Source organism: Rhea pennata, chromosome 3 (assembly GCF_028389875.1).
Source record: "Rhea pennata isolate bPtePen1 chromosome 3, bPtePen1.pri, whole genome shotgun sequence".
In the NCBI taxonomy this organism is placed as follows: domain Eukaryota; kingdom Metazoa; phylum Chordata; class Aves; order Rheiformes; family Rheidae; genus Rhea; species Rhea pennata.
Genome location: NC_084665.1, coordinates 103599030 through 103616966, shown reverse-complemented (window position 1 = coordinate 103616966; position 17937 = coordinate 103599030). Strand labels below are relative to the sequence as shown.

Sequence of the window (17937 nt, the reverse complement as noted above, 5' to 3'; positions counted from 1 at the left end):
TTCCTCCTAGACTGAAGAAAGATTATTTTTCAGATTTGAATTCCTTTGAAGCACAGATGTTATGGACTATAAAATGCATGGACATAAGGAACTTTGAAGATAACTGCATACATTTTTTTTTACTGCTAGCATAGCTTTAAAGATCTGTGTTGCATCTTGTGTCGTTGGAAGCTCTCTGCTCTACTTGATAATATTATCATAGACAGTACTTCCCAAACTGCATTTTAAAATTTATTTTGGGGATATACAATGTTTTCCAGCTCAACTGAATTGTTCCTATTAAATATTTGGGGATTGAAAAAATTGTGCTGGACAAAGATAGAAAACTGTTCCATAACACATAACATACAAACCATTTTTCACAGTTCTAATGAAACAATATTGTACACAAAAAATGTCACAACTAGGGCAGTACATTAGTATGATCAAAATAATATTAATTTCAGCAGATATTTTCACATATTAAGGGGCAGATCCTGGCTCAATATGCAGTTGAACCCCAAACAGATGTTTAAAGAAAATAATGAAAACAATATAAAGCCACATGGGAGTGCTATAATGATAACAATACTATTTGTTCATCTACCTAAGATTTTGGCCTGAGGTACATACCTAATTTGTGCGATGGCAGGAATATGTGGCCAGTGTTGCTTGACTCCTGTTCTAGGACTTTTTTATCGATTTCTCATGGCGAAGGGCAGTGGAAGCTGAGACAGTGGTCTTGCTTCTGGGTATGGGCAGTTTTGGCAGGCATCTATATGTACTGTTCTGCCAGAATTTGACCAAGAGTGTGAAATCCTACGCATCATATTCAACTGTCCCAGTGAAGTTAACAGGACTTCTTTGTAAGATGGATAGGATTTGGCCCCCAAAGATTTTAACCCTTTAAGTAGTAGACAGTATTTCATTGCACTTAGCTCATAATTCAAAAATAGCTATTGGGAGACAGAAGATCATTGTTAGCCTAAAGGAAGTGTTGGCTCACAAAAGAGGAAAGCTTGCAACATCTGACTACATATCATTTTAGCACTGAATATCTGGAGAAAAAGAGGCACTTGAGTATAACACAGTTTCACCCCACATTTATCTGAGGCCAAAATGATTGTTTATTCACTTCCTAGACACTCATTTAATGGGTGCTATAAAAACACTAAATAACTATCTGCTGTTCATATTCAAATATAATTGGATATGTGTATATGTGACTTCACTGGCCTGAGTGGATAAGCAACTACATCTATTGGTATTATAATTTTACAAAAATTATTGGAACAGATGTATTTTTCAAAGATCTTCTTAAATCCTTTCATAGGGAATATTTGGTCATGACTTTGGGGAAAGAGAAATTATGCTCTCAGCAAAGAGAATGCTTTTCCTCACTGAAACAGACAAGAACAGCATTTTTGTATATAAAACAGATCAATCTTACTCTGTTATACAATTTTATACTTTGTTCTGTGACTACAAATTTGAATTATTATTCATTTGAATTAAACAGAAGAAAGGGTAACTATATACACATTACATTGTCAAACCTATATGACAGCACTACTTTGACTGAAAGTCATTGCAGTGTGTTATATTTTAATAACATGCAGCACTCAAAAGTAGAACTCAGGATTTAAAATTGTGTAGTCAGGAGGCAGACATGAACTCTGACTAAATTTGAACTGGAAAACAGGACTGAGTACCATACTGTTTAATCCCAGATGATAGAATGAATTACTTTGGCTCTAATACTGTGTGACACTCCTTGCTGATGCTCAGTATGTGACTGTAACAAAGAGCAATCAGATTATGGGAGTTCTGTAAATGTTTGCCTCAACAATGTCTGCATTTAGGGACAATTTTATAACTTTCCCCTTTTGCAAATGAGATAAAAATTTGGCTGTCTTGTTATCACTGCTATGCGTATACTTTCTAGCTGGTACTGTAGCTTGAAGGTGTCAATTATAATGTGAGGAAACTGCATGTGAAGGCCCTATGAACTGGTTAAGAAGACTGAATTTCTACAATTTGGGTTATATTAAGTAATTTTAGTTCCTTTTATTGTTTCTTTCCTTCTCAGACAGAAGGGTGTAGAAATTCTTTACTAATGGCAATTGTTTGGTTCTCAGGGGACATGATGGGATGCACATGCCTTTGGCTAAGGGAACAGGTTTAGTTTTCATGATTAATTCCCCCACTAGAAGCTGAAATTAAAAAAAAAAAAATCTTAGAATATAAGCTGAGATGAGCAAGGCTCAAGTCTAATCAGTGGTAAAACTTCACAGACCACAACAGGCACAGTATTAGTCTAGTCTTTGGAAAAAAGTGAATAAGCACTTCTCAGATAATAAGGCTGCAATGAAGTCTTCAAAAGTAGGTACACAGCAGTTTGTCCAGGAAAAGGTTACTTTGGGTCATGTTGTGTACAAAAGGTGTTAAAATATCTCTTTGTTACTTCTAAGGAAAGTGACTTCAATTTCACCCAGTTTTCCCATGATTTACTGTTTTCTACCCATATACTCTATTCTTAAAGCCAAATCCCACAGTCTTTATTCAGCTTTTGTTCCTGACTCCACCGGAAATTTGCCAGAATAAACAGAGTAGGAAAGTTGTCCTACGCATCTTCTCTGCCCTTAGCCCTCGCTGCCTCGTGGCATGCACTCAGCTTCCAGATGAGATGCCACTGCTGTGGCAACTCCTGGCTCCTTGTGGTGGTGAGGGCCTTCTCAGAAGAGTGAATGTAACCTGGAGGTACATCTCTACATAGATGGGAAGTGTAGAAACAGGAGGAGGTAACCTGAATGGCCTTCTTGCCTCCTCTCTGGAGTGACAGGAGAGTCTCCATGGATTGTGGAGGAGGATGGTCTGCTCCTTTGTGCATACATGAGGTTTGGAAAGCAACTTGGCATTGAAGGCAGGTCCTTGGGGCTGGTCCATAATGATTAGCGGAGCTAACGTATTTTGTGGATTTAGCTCCTGAAAGCCATGTCATAGCATTAGGTATGAGAATTAAAGGGTTTCATTGCAGACAACAGGTGCCTATTTCTAACTTCTTAAGGAGAACAAGTTTTGAAAAATTTTCTGTGAATATCACTACCCCAGAGGGAACATATGTACATGCTATATGCAAAAGCTTTTCTTTAAATGCCTTTCTCAAAATATAAAATGCCTAAAAAAGAACAAAACCGACCAATTTTATGATGACATGGCACATTTTCTAAAGTATGTTGAGTTTTATTACTAGTAATACTTGATTTTCATTTTGAGTTCTGAAAGCATTTAAAACTCCGTATTAAAAAAGCCTCACAACAATCCTCTGAAGCAAGTTTAATCTCTGTTTTACAGGTAAGGAAACAAAGGCACAAAGAAATTAAATGATTTGCCACAAATAGTGAGTAGATGGTAAAAGCAAGAACAGAATGAAGCACCTATTACAGTTAAGGCATAACTCTCTGTTCCTGCTAATAAAATTAATCGTATTTCTAATGTGCTGTTTCACACTACCTGTATTAAAGATCATGAAAACTGGCCAACTTACATTGTTAAAATTGTTGCAATGCCAATTTTTTTCCATATAAGCACAAAAAATGCTACTTAAAGGGTTAAATATCCTGCTGTGCAGGTAAACATCTTTATTTATTTCTGGTTAGACCAGTACTTAAATACTGACTGGCACAGAAGAGACTGAGCTAGCCCTGGACTCCCTTGTTTTGTTGTTGGGCATGGATATTGTACAACAAGATACTCCCACGGTGGCTTCAGGCAACTCATCTTCCTCTGCCCATTCATTGAGATCTGGGTTATAGCACTGAATGCACTTCTTATATTTTTTCTCTATTTCATTCCAGCCCCCCACTAAGTAAATTTTCCCATTAAGTGTTGAGGCCCCTGCCGTACTAACTCCAGTTTGGAGGGGAGCAACATAACTCCATTGCCCTGTGTAAGGACTGTAGCACTCCACGGGGAGAACATCCACCCTTTCCCCTCGCCCTCCCAGCTGTGAGCCACCCATGACATAGACCCTCTCCAAAAGGGATACAGCACAGTGCCATCCCCTTGGAGTGCTAAGGCCAGATTTATCCTGCCAGTTATCATTAGAGGGGTCATACATACACACTGAACGAGAATAAGCATTATTTATGTAACCTCCAGTGACCAGGATCCTACCATCTACCACTGCACTAGCATGGCAGCACCTGGGCACTTCCAGAGGTGCCTTCATTTGCCACTGATTAGTTGCAGGCACATAGCATTCAACAGAGGAGAGACAGCCCTCGGAGTTGCGACCACCCACTGCAAAAAGAAGGCCATTGAATACATTCAGGCTAAAGTGGGTACGCTTCTGATTCATATTTGCCAGGTGAATCCATGTGTTGAAACGAGGATCATATCTGAAAGCATCAAAACAAAGAGGGTAACTGTCTCAAATATAGCTACAGCAAATTCTACAGTCCTGTATCTGTCCCTCTGTTGCCGCAGGTGTGGAGTTTCTAAATCACTATTTTATTTTAGTTATTTATTTAGCCCTTTAGAAGTGAGTGGAATGAAACTGGTATTCCTGTTTAAATTAAAAATAAATTTTAAAATAAATCTAGGTTTTTATTTTTAAAAAATGTTTTTATATCATTCCAAACCAATATTATTTCAAAAAAGCAAATTCGACTTAATCCTGTAATTTGTTTTTGTGTAGGAACCTGATTATAATATTGGGAAGTGATTCTTTTAACATTCAGTGGAAAATTTTAAACTTTTTTACTATTTATGACTACAAAAGCAAAGATGTCAAAATTTACTCAAAGAATTTTAAAAAGTGTGAGGTGGTGATTTATACTTGCATACTTTGTAAATGTTAGGTGTTTTTCCTTCCACATCATTCATATCAAATTAGTGTGGAAACAACATCTTTATTTCCTAATATCATACCTGTCTGAAATAACATACTCAAACAAGCAATTTTAAGGTAGCAAATAGAGAATTATGATTCCTTAGGATAAGATTGTGAGTGAGGTACATAATTAGGCCCATAAACTTATTCTATTGCATGGTGAAGGGATTAGAGAATCATATGATAAAAAGACCATGTTATCTTACATGTACTACATCTGTCAGCTCTGAAAGTTGACTTGCCAAGATTAATGGCAGAACAGAGTAGAACCTATACAGTCAAAAACTCGCCTGACCATAAATATCCCCTCTTCGGCCACACAACCAAGGTGTGGACTGAACACCTTATGAGCTTTATGAGAAGCTTTATGAGAAGGTGAGGCATAGTCTTAAGGCAGAAGGTTTGGAGAGCAACAATCTCATTTGCATGACGTGTTCTTCTGACAAATTAGATTACACAATAAAAACTATCTAGAGAACATTCCTTGTTTCTTAACTTAATAAGCTCATTGATCTCTTCAGGAGAGATTATCTGAATGTTTCTTTGGGGATCAGAAGAGGAAACACTGGTAGCTGTACATTGGCATTGCCTTTCCATTTTCTGTTAATAGATAAAAAGCTGAATTTTCTCACCTCTAGCCTTTTCTTCAAGCTATTGTGTGCCACCAGCTTTTAGGCAAAACTATTTAAAAACTAGTAGGAGTTCCTCATAGCCTAACGTACAGTAGTACCTTGACTGACCCTTTTCTAACCTTGCTATCACCAATGCACTTCTTGGATGGGAACTGCAATATTAGAGAAAGTAGAGATTATTTGGAGTCATTGCAGAAATAAAAAATACAGTCTTCAAGAAACTATGACATTTTTTCCTACTCTTGAGAAATAAAAAACTACAGGAAATGAAATGCAGAATGAAAACTGGTGAAAGTATGGTGGATGGTGCAGAAGAAAGGCAAGACTGTAACACCTGAAGGCTATTTTTCAGAATTTTCTGTGATGCATCAGCAGCTCTTGAAATTAAGAAGTCTAATCTTGCTTGATCTTGCGCATTTTAATGCTACTTTAGATCCACTCAGAATTTAAATATTTGAATAGGTATTATTTATTTCTTCTATTTTGAGTAGGTTTTCTCAATCATCCTCACTTCTCATTGTGCACTTGTAACCACAGGGGAGTTTTTGCATGACTTTAGTTGTGTATTGCTGTTCACTCAAACTTTAATACAGGTCTTCAGAGAGACCTGGACAGGCTGGAGAGTTGGGCTGAGAGGAACCTCGTGACGTTCAACAAGGGCAAGTGCAGAGTCCTGCACCTAGGGAAAAATAACCCTAGGCACCAGGACAAGCTGGGGGCTGACCTGCTGGAGAGCAGCTCTGCAGAGAAGGACCTGGGAGTTTTGCTGGATGACAAGTTGACCATGAGCCAGCAATGTGCCCTTGTGGACAAGAAAGTCAATGGTCTCCTGGGGTGCATTAGGAAGAGTCTCGCCAGCAGGTGGAGGGAGGTGATCCTGCCCCTCTCCTCAGCCCTGGGGAGGCCTCATCTCGAGTCCTGTGTCCAGTTCTGGGCTCCCCACTACAACAGAGACATGGAGCTACTGGAAAGAGTCCAGCACAGGGCTACGAGGATGATCAGAGGGCTGCAACACCTGCCCTATGAGGAACGGCTGCAAGAGCTGGGCCTCTTCAGCCTGGGGAAGAGAAGCCTGAGGGGAGATCTTTTCAATGTGTATAAGTACCTGAAGGGAGGGTGTCAAGGGGACGGGGACAAACTCTTTTCAGTTGTCCCATGTGGCAGGACAAGAAGCAATGGGCAAAAATTGAAGCACAGGAAGTTCCTCCTGAATGTGAGGGGGAATTTCTTCACTGTGAAAGTGACGGAGCACTGGCACAGGTTGCCCAGAGAGGTTGTGGAGTCTCCTTTTCTGGAGATCTTCAAGGCCTGCCTGGATGCAACCCTGTCTAACATGCTGTAGGTGACCCTGCTTGATCAGGGAGGTTGGACTAGATGATGTCCAGAGGTCCCTTCCAGCCTTACTGCTTCTATGATTCTATGAATAGCATCCATACCTCCCCCTACCCTGTCCTCTTTCTATACGTCTGGACTGTTCATGCTGCACTTCACAGTCCAGCTTGGTCTTTCTCCCTGCACTGTGGGGAATCAATCTCTCCATCCCTTAAAAATAATCAGTTACCTGCAGAAATTGCTGACTGCATGCTTGGCTTGATTCCTGGCATCATTCTGGTCTTCCCCACCGGCCACATACAGAAATCCATCCATCACTGTCACACATTGATTAAAACTTTTAGCAGGCATTTCACTAAGCTTCTTCCATCCATTTTCAGGATCTCTGTATAAGATGTCTCTGCTAAGAGACTTTTCTGTTAGTGCAGGGCGTCCCCCAACAGTAACTAACACTCTGAAACCTCCCCGAATCCTTGTTCTTCTGGACTGCAGTGTATTCTGATGATAGGGAAGCAAATGATAATTCATGGCATCCACTAGAAGCTTATGGCAGTCTGCATCTTGCATCATTCTTGGTACAGTTTGAACATAATTGACGAGGTCTTGAGCTGAGATGGTACCAAAACGGATGTTACCTAAAAGATCTGCAGCAAACTTTACTCTCTTTTGGTCAAATTCTAGCCATTTTATTGCAATCTGGAATGCAACAATTTCAGAAGGCAACTGCAAGTCATCATCTGCAAGAAGTTCATTAATTTGATCAAAAGTAAGTTTTAAGAACTGATCTGTTTCTGAAAATTCAATGAAGTTGTCTCTAATAAATTTGTGTGCTGCTTCTTTGGTTGTCTTTAGTCCATATGTTTCTGCAATATTGGCAATGTACATACAATTCTCAACACTGATTTCTTGTATTAGAAAATCACAGCACATCTTTACAAGAGTGTGAATCTGAAGATAGATCGCTGTGGAAATAATACTACCTATTGTATAAAGTGAGAGAGTAAGCTTTCCAGTATAAGCATAGGTGATAACAGTAGCTAGACCCAATGGGGATACATCATTGAGGTCTACTCTTTGTGTGGTTGGATCTTTTTTTAAGATATTGTGAAAGTAGTTACTGCTTGAAGCCATCACTACCTTGTGAACATTGAAGGATTTGGTTTTGGTACTGATAGTCAAGTCACAAAGAAAATTTTCTTGTCTCATTCTGCTTAGACCTTCCAAGAGATTTGGGCTATATGATGAGTCGGAAACTTCAGATGAGATGCAGCTGAAACCATTTCCTCCCTCTAAGAGTCCATTCAAGCCATTTAGTTTACTTAGGGGGCCATCTTCCACAATGATTGTCATCTCATTGATATCTGCTTTGTTCTTTTTCACATTCTTCTTCTTAGGTGCCATGATTGCAATGAACTATTACAGCCAGGAGCTTGCTAAAAATACAATAAAAGGTTTAGAACTACATTGCAGTAACAAAATGTAATATCTGACTGATTATGTAACAAATCTAAACATAAATATAAATAAATACATATATACATATTTATCTATCTATCTATATCTATACACTATATCTTCCTAAGAACAGGTATATTGGCTTAGATTGGAGTATTGCTGTTTATTAATTACAATAGATATCCAAGTTACAAAGAATACACCTAAAGCAATTCTTTTTTTTTTTTTTTTTTTTTTTTTTTTTTAAGTTTATTAGTCATGCTCCCCTATTCTCATGACATTTGGAAAGTTAACTTCCCTTTCTACACATTAAATGAGTTTGCCAGAGTGCAAAATTTTGTAAAAATATTTTAAAGCCATTCATGATCTAGATCTGAATTCATTAGTCTGAAGTATCAAAAAGATAGAAGCCCCTAACCTGTTCATCCTTACTCCAGGGCTAGTACGGATTTACAGGTAAGTTAATTAAAAATTTGACCAAGAAATATTAATAGTGGGAGAAAGTAATTTCAAAATTAGCAGTATAAAAGGAGAAAGTGAAATTCTGTATGATGCTATGTCGATTTTAGGGTTAGGATCTGATCCCAATTGCTTCCAGGTTTGTAATTTTAGATTTGTTAGATTTATAATATTCTATATCTCATATCAGATTCACAAATAGTTTTTATTCATAGCAAACTTTGCTTGCTTTTCCATATCAATAATTTGAAACTATTATAATCTTATTTTCAGGATTTTGAGGAGATTTAGGAGGAAGAGGGGATGTCTAGCTTTTCCTTGAAAAAGATTTTGTGCAAACTCTAGCAGAATGTGTTTACACATTCTTTATGTGTGAAGAAAATAATTATTTCCATGCAATTTTTTAGAATAGATGTTTGAATTATACATATCAGCTCTAGGCAAATTCCAGCCATTGCTGAAATGAAGAGCCAAGCTTTTGGCAAATGCACTGTGAGTTGGCCCTTAAGTAATCCTCAAAGGAGCTGTTTAAATATATATATGTGTGTGTGTGTGTGTGTGTGTGTGTATGTGTGTGTGTATATACACATATACATCTATACCAGAAGGAAAGCATTGATCCTGGAAACTACAGTTAAAAGCAGAATTGCTGATAACAGAATATTCTTCAATATATCCTTCATTTTAGAACAATTATAGCAGCTAATTTTTTGGTAATCTTTGTGTTCCTAAAAGACAAAACATGTGAAAATACTCTTTAATGACAAAACAGAAACTGGATTATTTAGTAGTTCAAAATGAGAAATAAATTTCCATTAATATTTCAATCTACAACTTTACCACATCATTATTTCTTTAAATGTATAGCATGTAACAAAACAATGTTATAATTATAGAAAGGAATGGTTGTTGCCTGTGAGTACCAGGAGTTTTTTTTTTCCCTGAGGGGTGATGACTACAAGAAGAGCTGTAGGGGGGAAGGCCATGTGTGCTGCAAGTGTCAGTGTCACTGCATGCTGGCGCAAGCCGCGATCCCGAACGTGGCTGGGCCGGCGTGGCGGTCAGCTGCTGCCTGCCTCCCCCCGCGGCGGCCGCATTCCAGAAGCTGCATCTGTTGAGATCTATCAGAGTCACCTCCAGGAATAGCAACGGCCCAGCAGCTTGCCATTTTAAGATAGGTTCAGTCGAAGGTGTATCTGCTCTTCTGCGTATACTTTATTGGTCTGCACATTTTTTTTGCAATAAAACCATGCTGTTGCAAGTGTAACGTGCATTTTTTTACTGAGAATAAAAACAAAACAAAACTTTTGGATGTGTTTTTCTGTTAGCCACGTATTTATAGCTTTTTATATTTATAGCCACAGATTTACAGCTAGCTAGGAAATACTCTTTTGGCAATCATATTTTTGAGCCTAAGGATTTTAGAAACCTATAATTTTACAAATTTTCATACATGTGCCACTTAATACACCTGTATGAAACTGACTGCACTAAGTCAATCTAAAGCTCATTTAAACACAAAATTTTAAGCTGTTTGTTAAGAAATGTCCACCCTAAAATTTTTCCTGAAAGATACTTTTCATCAACAGAAATTTCCCTAGCTAGTTTACTGAAAGGAAATGCAAAACCAGTGAAACAAATCAGACGACTCTGTAATAAATCAAAGTTACTGAACTTTGAAAACCCTGAATGATTTGGTTTTCTATAGCCTTTTGCCTTTACCTAATTTATTTCAGCTTAAGAACAACTCATGCCAAAGGATACTCCAGGGTCCAAAACAATGCATTCACACAGACAGCCTTCCCCACTTTACAATTTTGTCTCCTAAGCACTATCAAAATCAGGATTTAAAATTCCTTACCCTCCTCAGAAAAATGTTGTCCCAGAGCTGTCCAAGAAGTTGTCAATGCAAATGTCTCTTCCTAGGAAAAATGAGAAGACAAAAGGAGAGGAAAAGTAGTAAAACTAAGGGAGAAAGATGAGAGGCCACTTGGTAAATCCCAGCTTGCGGTTTCCAGCGTGATCCTTTGCTGTCAGAGTGAGCAAAAGAGACCGGAGTCTGCGCTTGGGCGCTCTTTAAAATGACCCCTCCTCTCCGTGCCTCTCTCCCAGCCACTACCCTGCCAAAGGAATTAAGTTTCCCTGGCTTGTCTGGCCTTTAGAAACCAGGGGAACAAACCTGGCTCCTTAAAATATATAGGTACAAGGAAGAAAAGGAGGGGAAGGTGAAGATAGCAGATCCACACGGACTGAATTCGTCCCACGTAACTGGAGGGTTGACCACTGAATTCCCCACCTCAGAGTCAGATGCCTTGGCTGGGCTAAGCGATGCCAGGAGGTGGTGAGGCTGGGCCAAAGCCCATATGCTCTGTGGGGAGACTTTGGAAATGCCAAGGGAAAGCTGGAGCTTTACTTCCACTTTTCTCAGGCTTTCGGTGCCTGGCTGTGGCGGAGTGGAGGAGGTTGCCTGCCTCCCTGCCTGCCCGGGCTTCCCGGTCATGTTCTATTTCTTGCCGTTAGGTCATTGCTGCGTTAGAGACTTCGCCTTTGAAAGCTACTGGCTCACATCTTTTCTCCTCTGAAAGTATCCTAACTTTTGGGTTATAAAATACACTGAAATATTTCACTTTCACCTCTGCCCAGTCAACTCAGGAAGAATTTGAACCCAAATGCCCACACTCCAGACCCATTTCATACCACTGGAGAGGTAGAAGCAGTGTGAGCATGTGTGTGGGGGAAGGGAAGAATACTGAAGAAAGTGGAAGCCAGAGAAAGGGAAAATTTTCTCTTGGTTGTACCTAGTGCAAAGCTTAAATTGGTAGATTTATTGTATTACCTCCAGGCTCAGAGAGGTTATTGCAACAACTACTGCAAAATAATACTTGTCATATGGAACAAAAGGGCTCTGCTGTGCTCCTGTAGTTACACAAAAATGAAAAAACAGAATGGGTACTGGGATGCTGTCAAACACAAAATAAGAGTAAAAGAGAGGGATATGCTGCCAAGCACTCCTAATAATAATAATATGACCAGCTTTCTTGAAGAAAATGAAGGTTCAAGCTGCAAAATATAAAGGGTAAAGCCTTATCTCAAGAGATGCTTTAGGGACTTCTCCTTTGTATGCTATATGTCTTCTCTTGCATGTAGATTTCTACTGCCTAAAATATACTATTCAGTTATCCTAAACATGAATGTAAGAGATGGAATGATATTTATCATCATCTCAATACATCTCAATATATCTTTATCTTCCAGTTCAACCTATAAATAGAACTCCTTATATGGACAATTATTATTTACTTTTTTTGAAGCTCTGTCTTAACAGGATCAGTTGTAACGATTTCTGCAATCTGACCAAGTTTTTACACAAAGAATATATTCCCCACTATGCTTCATGAGTTTTAAGAAATTGAAAAAATTAGTTTTTATAGATAGAACAGACCATTTTCTTACACAAGACTCCCAAAGTACATACATACCAGTGACTCTTAGCACACGATGTTCCCTTTTCTAAGAACTCATATTCAAACGTTTATCAATCTTTATGATTGTTATGATGTCTGGAAAATTCAACATTTTTTCAGAGAAAGAATGCAGTATCTTTTTTGTCTTGTTTTTCCAGTTAGGTTTTTTTTATAAAAGGGATATTCATGACATAGAATTAAGACACTATCATAATCTGTAGACCATAAAGATTACCCTAATTTTAATACCATAACTTAAAAATATTTTAGCATATTGTAAATAAATTTAAATTTTATTCAATATCTAAAAATGTCTTTCCAGTATCCCTATATTGTTCACTGTTGAAAAAACACAAAAAATACAATGACGAAATACCACCACTGAAGATATAAAACTCATATCTGATTACCAGAAAACACTGAACATACTTTCAGCTGCGCAGCGTACAGACACCCAACTTTTGGGTCCTGCCTCTACAAAACTGTATGTTAATGCTGACACAATCTTCAGGCCCCTTATATAAAATCACAAAATCATAGAATCAGTAAGGTTGGAAGGGACCTCTGGACATCATCTAGTCCAACCTCCCTGCTCAGCAGGGTCACCTACAGCATGTTAGACAGGGTTGCATCCAGGTGGGCCTTGAAGATCTCCAGAGAAGGAGACTCCACAACCTCTCTGGGCAACCTGTGCCAGGGCTCCGTCACTCTCACAGTGAAGAAATTCCCCCTCACATTCAGGAGGAACTTCCTGTGCTTCAACTTTTGCCCACTGCCTCTTGTCCTGCCACATGGGACAACTGAAAAGAGTTTGTCCCCGTCCCCTTGACACCCTCCCTTCAGGTACGTATACACATTGAGAAGATCCTCCCTCAGGCTTCTCTTCCCCAGGCTGAAGAGGCCCAGCTCTCGCAGATGTTCCTCATAGGGCAGATGCTCCAGCCCTCTGATCATCCTCGTAGCCCTGTGCTGGACTCTTTCCAGTAGCTCCATGTCTCTGTTGTAGTGGGGAGCCCAGAACTGGACACAGGACTCGAGATGAGGCCTCCCCAGGGCTGAGGAGAGGGGCAGGATCACCTCCCTCCACCTGTTGGCAACACCTCTTCCTAATGCAGCCCAGGAGACCATTTGCCTTCCTGGCCACAAGGGCACATTGCTGGCTCATGGTCAACTTGTCATCCAGCAAAATTCCCAGGGCCTTCTCTGCAGAGCTGCTCCCCAGCAGGTCAGCCCCCAGCTTGTCCTGGTGCCTAGGGTTATTTTTCCCTAGGTGCAGGACTCTGCACTTGCTCTTGTTGAACGTCACGAGGTTCCTCTCTGCCCAGCTCTCCAGCCTGTCCAGGTCTTTCTGAACGGCAGCACAGCCCTCTGGTGTACCAGCCACTCCTCCCGGCTTGGTGTCCTCAGCAAACTTGCTGAGGAGGCACTCTGTCCCCTCATCCAGGTCATTGAGGAAGAAGTTGAACAGGATGTGACCCAGTAATGAGCCCTGGGGGACACCACTAGCCACAGGCCTCCAGCTGGACTCCACGCCACTGATGATGACCCTCTGAGCTCTGTCTTTCAGCCACTTCTCAATCCACCTCACTGCCCACTCCTCTAACCCACACTTCCTGAGCTTCTCTAGGAGGATGTTATAGGAGACAACGTCAAAAGCCTTGCTGAAGTCAAGGTACACAACGTCCACTGCTCTCCCCTCATCTACCCAGACAGTCATTCCATCATAGAAGGCTATCAGATTGGTCAAGCAGGATTTCCCCTTGGTGAATCCATGCTGACTGCTCCTGATCATCTTTTTTTCCTTCATATGCCTGGAGATGACATCCAGAATGAGCTGTTCCATCACCTTTCCAGGGCTGGAGGTGAGGCTGACTGGCCTATAGTTGCCTGGGTCCTTCTTCTTGCCCTTCTTGAAGACTGGAGTGACATCGGCTTTCTTCCAGTCCTCAGGCACCTCTCCAGTTCTCCAGGACCTTTCAAAGATGATGGAGAGCAGCCTGGCAACAACATCTGCCAGCTCCCTCAGTACCCGTGTGTGCATCCCATCCGGGCCCATGGATTTGTGGATGTCTAGCCTGCCCAGAAGATCACTAATCCTTTCCTCCTCAACCAAAGGAAAGTCTTCCCTTCTGCAGGCTTCCTCCCTTACATCCAGGCTGCAAGATTCCTGGGGGCTGCCCTTAGCAGTGAAGACTGAAGCAAAGAAGGCATTCAGTAATTCTGCCTTCTCTTTATCCCTTGTCACCAGGGCCCCTGCCCCATTCAGGAGTGGGCCCACATTTTCCTGAGTCCTCCTCTTGCTGCTGATGTATTTGAAGAAGCCCTTCCTGTTGTCCTTGACATCCCTTGCCAGACTCAATTCCAACTCGGCCTTAGCCTTCCTCACCACATCTCTACATACTCTGACTGCATTCCTATAATTCTCCCAAGCAGCCTGCCCTCTCTTCCACATTCTGTGTATTTTCTTCTTCTGTCTGAATTTGGCCAGGAGCTCCTTGCTCACCCATGCAGGTCTCCTGCCCCTTTTGCTGCACTTATTACTCTTAGGGATGCACCGCTCTTGAGCTTGGAGGAAGTGATGTTTGAATACTAGCCAGCTCTCACAGACCCCCCTTCCTTCTGCCTTAACCCATGAGACTCCTCCAATTAGGTCTCTGAAGAGCCCGAAGTCCGCTCTCCTGAAGTCCAGGGTTGCAATCCTGCTTGTTGCCTTAGTTCTTTCCTGCCAGCTCCTGAACTCCACCATCTTGTGGTCACTGCAGCCAAGGCTGCCCCCAACCTTCACATCTCTAACCAGTCGCTCTCTGTTGGTAAGGACAAGATCCAGCAGGACACCCTTCCTCGTAGGCTCCTCCACCATTTGTTCTGCAACTTTGGTTGTACCTTAGAACAAAACCAAAAAAACTTTAATTACTTGGTTTGGGTATTACACAGTATGCAAGCTGATCCTGGAACTAAACAGTCATTCTCATTTTCTATTATTTTGCACACTACAGGGTCTCCAAAGTAAAAGATAACCAGGATTACCTGCAAATCATGATACATTTTTTAAATTCTAACTTTGATTTTTAATATGGTTATTTTCAGATAGTCTTAGTAGTGTTTATTTTTTATATTGAAAATGACAGGTTGTCTTTCTGATTATTTCCCTTCTAACTGGAAAGTAATTAAGAACTTAAAAATATTTTGATAATTGGCCACATAAGGTGTACATACTTTCAATGAAGTTATAAATTATTTTTTCAATTGGAAGGGGCAATAATGTATTTTTTGGCAATATCTAAAACTTTTTTTCTGTCATGATGTATCCTTTCATGTATGAGTGAATCTTAGGGGGAAAAATGTAATTCGATGCCACAATCTAGTGCTCTAGATCTGTATGAGTGACTAAGGAAAATACTATCAATTTGTGCAGCAGGTCATATAGTTGTATTTTAACACTTAGAGGAAAAGAAAGCAAAGGGGTTTCAAAACCTTTCAGGAGGTCTGTTCTTTACTGAAAAAAAACAACAATAACTTTTATGATCTGCTCCATATAACCAAGCCAGAATTAGCAATTGGGAAAGTTCTTCTATCAACAAAAATAGGCCTTAAGGTAGTTAGTACTATCTTTTTTAATCCACACAGAATCATTACTGCACTCTTTCTGGAAAACGCTAAAGCTTTTTCTTTAAAGGCAGCACGTTCTGATTTGTTGGTGGAATGTGAGCATCACACCTATGCCTCTGCAGAGATCCACCTTGCTCAACTAAAGATATCTTAACAAAATTTACACCCAGCTTCACATTATGGCTACTTTGTTTGCTCTGAGTCTGGTGTATGCTTGGACAAATACTATGCACCTTAAAATACATACTTAGTTCACTGTGATAAACAGTATGACCCCCCCCCTTCTTTAAATATGCTGGTCTGAATATGTCGGGTAATCCAACCTATAATGCCTTTAGGAAGGCTGAAGTTCATTATGCAGACTGGAAATATTTTGAAAGCAGACTGTATTTCAGTGGGAACTGAAGTCTTTTCAACAGAAAGACTGAAAAGAAATGCAGGATTCTTGCTTTTTAAGCAGCTGAATAAATGTAAGTTTGAGATCAAATATACTGACCTTGATTTAAAAGAAAATGCCTTAGAGGAATGAAACTGCATTTGGCCAAACAAACAAACCTGACTTAGTCACACAGAACTCCCTCAGGAGAGACACCACCCACAACACTTGATCACTCATTCCCAGTTCAGTGCTTAATTTTGGTCAGCCAAACCTTCCACATCAGTTCACCCCCTGAAATTCTCACCTAGCTCTTGTTCTTAACTCACACAGCGTATTTCTCCTTCTGGTTTCACAGTTTCCTCAGAAAGTCAAAAACCAAAGGCAGTACAGCGCAGTGAAGACCCTAGGGATGAGAGTTTACAAGCTGCTCAGCACAGCTGACAGCAGAATTATCAGAGCTAACCTGCATGCGACAAGTTCTGCTCTTCCTAGCAGGAGCCCCACATCACAGCCAAACACACGCATCTTCGTAACAACTGGTACGAGCTGGCGGTTTTGAAGGGCCAAGTAACTGGGAATCCTTTTCTCTGTGAAGATCATGACAGGCAATATAAGAAATTTTGCAAATAGACCTGGCCTAGAAACATTTTCTTTGTTCTATGAAAGTTTTTGAGATTTAAAGTATTTTCTTCATTGGAATGAAATCAGGATCTTTCAAAATCCTGAAAAAAATTTGAAAATTTTCAAAAAATTGTGCAGAAATGCAGTGAAGAGATTTTCCCTATTCCGCAAAACCCAACAGCTTGACAGTTAAAGCTTTCAAGTAACATGTGAGAAGCCCAGTTTCAATTGCTTAATTCATATCAGGATCTCAACCTCACCTTCCCCAATCAAAGATGACTTTAATCATAGTGCGATTGTGGGCTGAATCTCTTCCAAGATTTTTTTCTGTATAAATTTTACTTTCCATAAGTAATTGCAAACTATTAGGGCCAGAAAACCAGAGACTAACTAGTTGTAGATGGCTGATTCTAAGGCAGAGTTAATGAAGTCTCCAGCACATGCTGTAAAGATGAGTTATTACTTCGATAATGTAGAAGACTTACACGAGCCTGGGAACTAGGGAGCCAGACTGCAGCAGGAAACCCAATTTGGATCTTCTATAGCCAACCTGAGTGTTCTAACTACACTATTGCACTACTAGCTATTCTGGTTTCTGTGCTTATAAATTTGTTATATGCAATGCCAAGCTATAATAAGATCTATTTTGCAAGGGTAGCAATCCTAAAGTGCAAATACCAAATAAAAAGGTAATCTTTTGCTCACTTAAAATTCCCCTGCAGTTAGACTGGATACACTCTTTATAATACTTCCTCCACACACTGCTTTAAAGAGTGGTAGGTGATCAATTGATTGAGTCATTGATTGATCTATTTTATCTACCTTAACCTCCAAAACAATATGGCAAATCTGTATCTTTTTAGAGAGACTCATTCAGCTTCAAGACTTTCAAGTAAGCGCTTGGCTCCAGTAAGCTCCATGATGAGATCCTATTTCAGCTACACAGTTAACACAGCACTCTGAAGACAGAGACTGACTCCCTGCCCTGTTCCTGCTGGAACTGTGAATGCACTTGGAGAAGTATCTTTACAAGAAATGCTGCTGCGATTGCCCTGGCAATACCTATCTCAACTGAGACATAGCCAGCATGGATTTATACCCATATCAACTGGC

The 17937-nt window shown here is 40.1% G+C and overlaps 1 protein-coding gene across 1 annotated transcript; it reads right to left on the bottom strand.

The window, feature by feature from the left end:
- Positions 1 to 218: 218 nt before the first annotated feature.
- KLHL31 (kelch like family member 31) lies at positions 219 to 10860 on the bottom strand. Its single transcript, XM_062572924.1, has 3 exons — positions 10613 to 10860; positions 7067 to 8270; positions 219 to 4379 (listed from the first exon to the last, which is right to left on the bottom strand). The coding sequence occupies exons 2-3, from the start codon at positions 8236 to 8238 to the stop codon at positions 3647 to 3649; spliced, it is 1905 nt and encodes a 634-aa protein (XP_062428908.1). The 5' UTR covers positions 8239 to 8270; positions 10613 to 10860; the 3' UTR covers positions 219 to 3646.
- Positions 10861 to 17937: the final 7077 nt, after the last annotated feature.

What these genes read in the sequence shown, in the direction of transcription:
- KLHL31 (XM_062572924.1), bottom strand. Translation starts at nt 8,238, where the DNA reads ATGGCACCTAAGAAGAAGAATGTGAAAAAGAACAAAGCAGATATCAAT. An exon ending in GCAGTCAGCAATTTCTGCAG is followed by an intron (nt 4,380 to 7,066) that starts GTAACTGATTAT and finishes TGATGCTTTCAG; the next exon opens with ATATGATCCTCGTTTCAACA.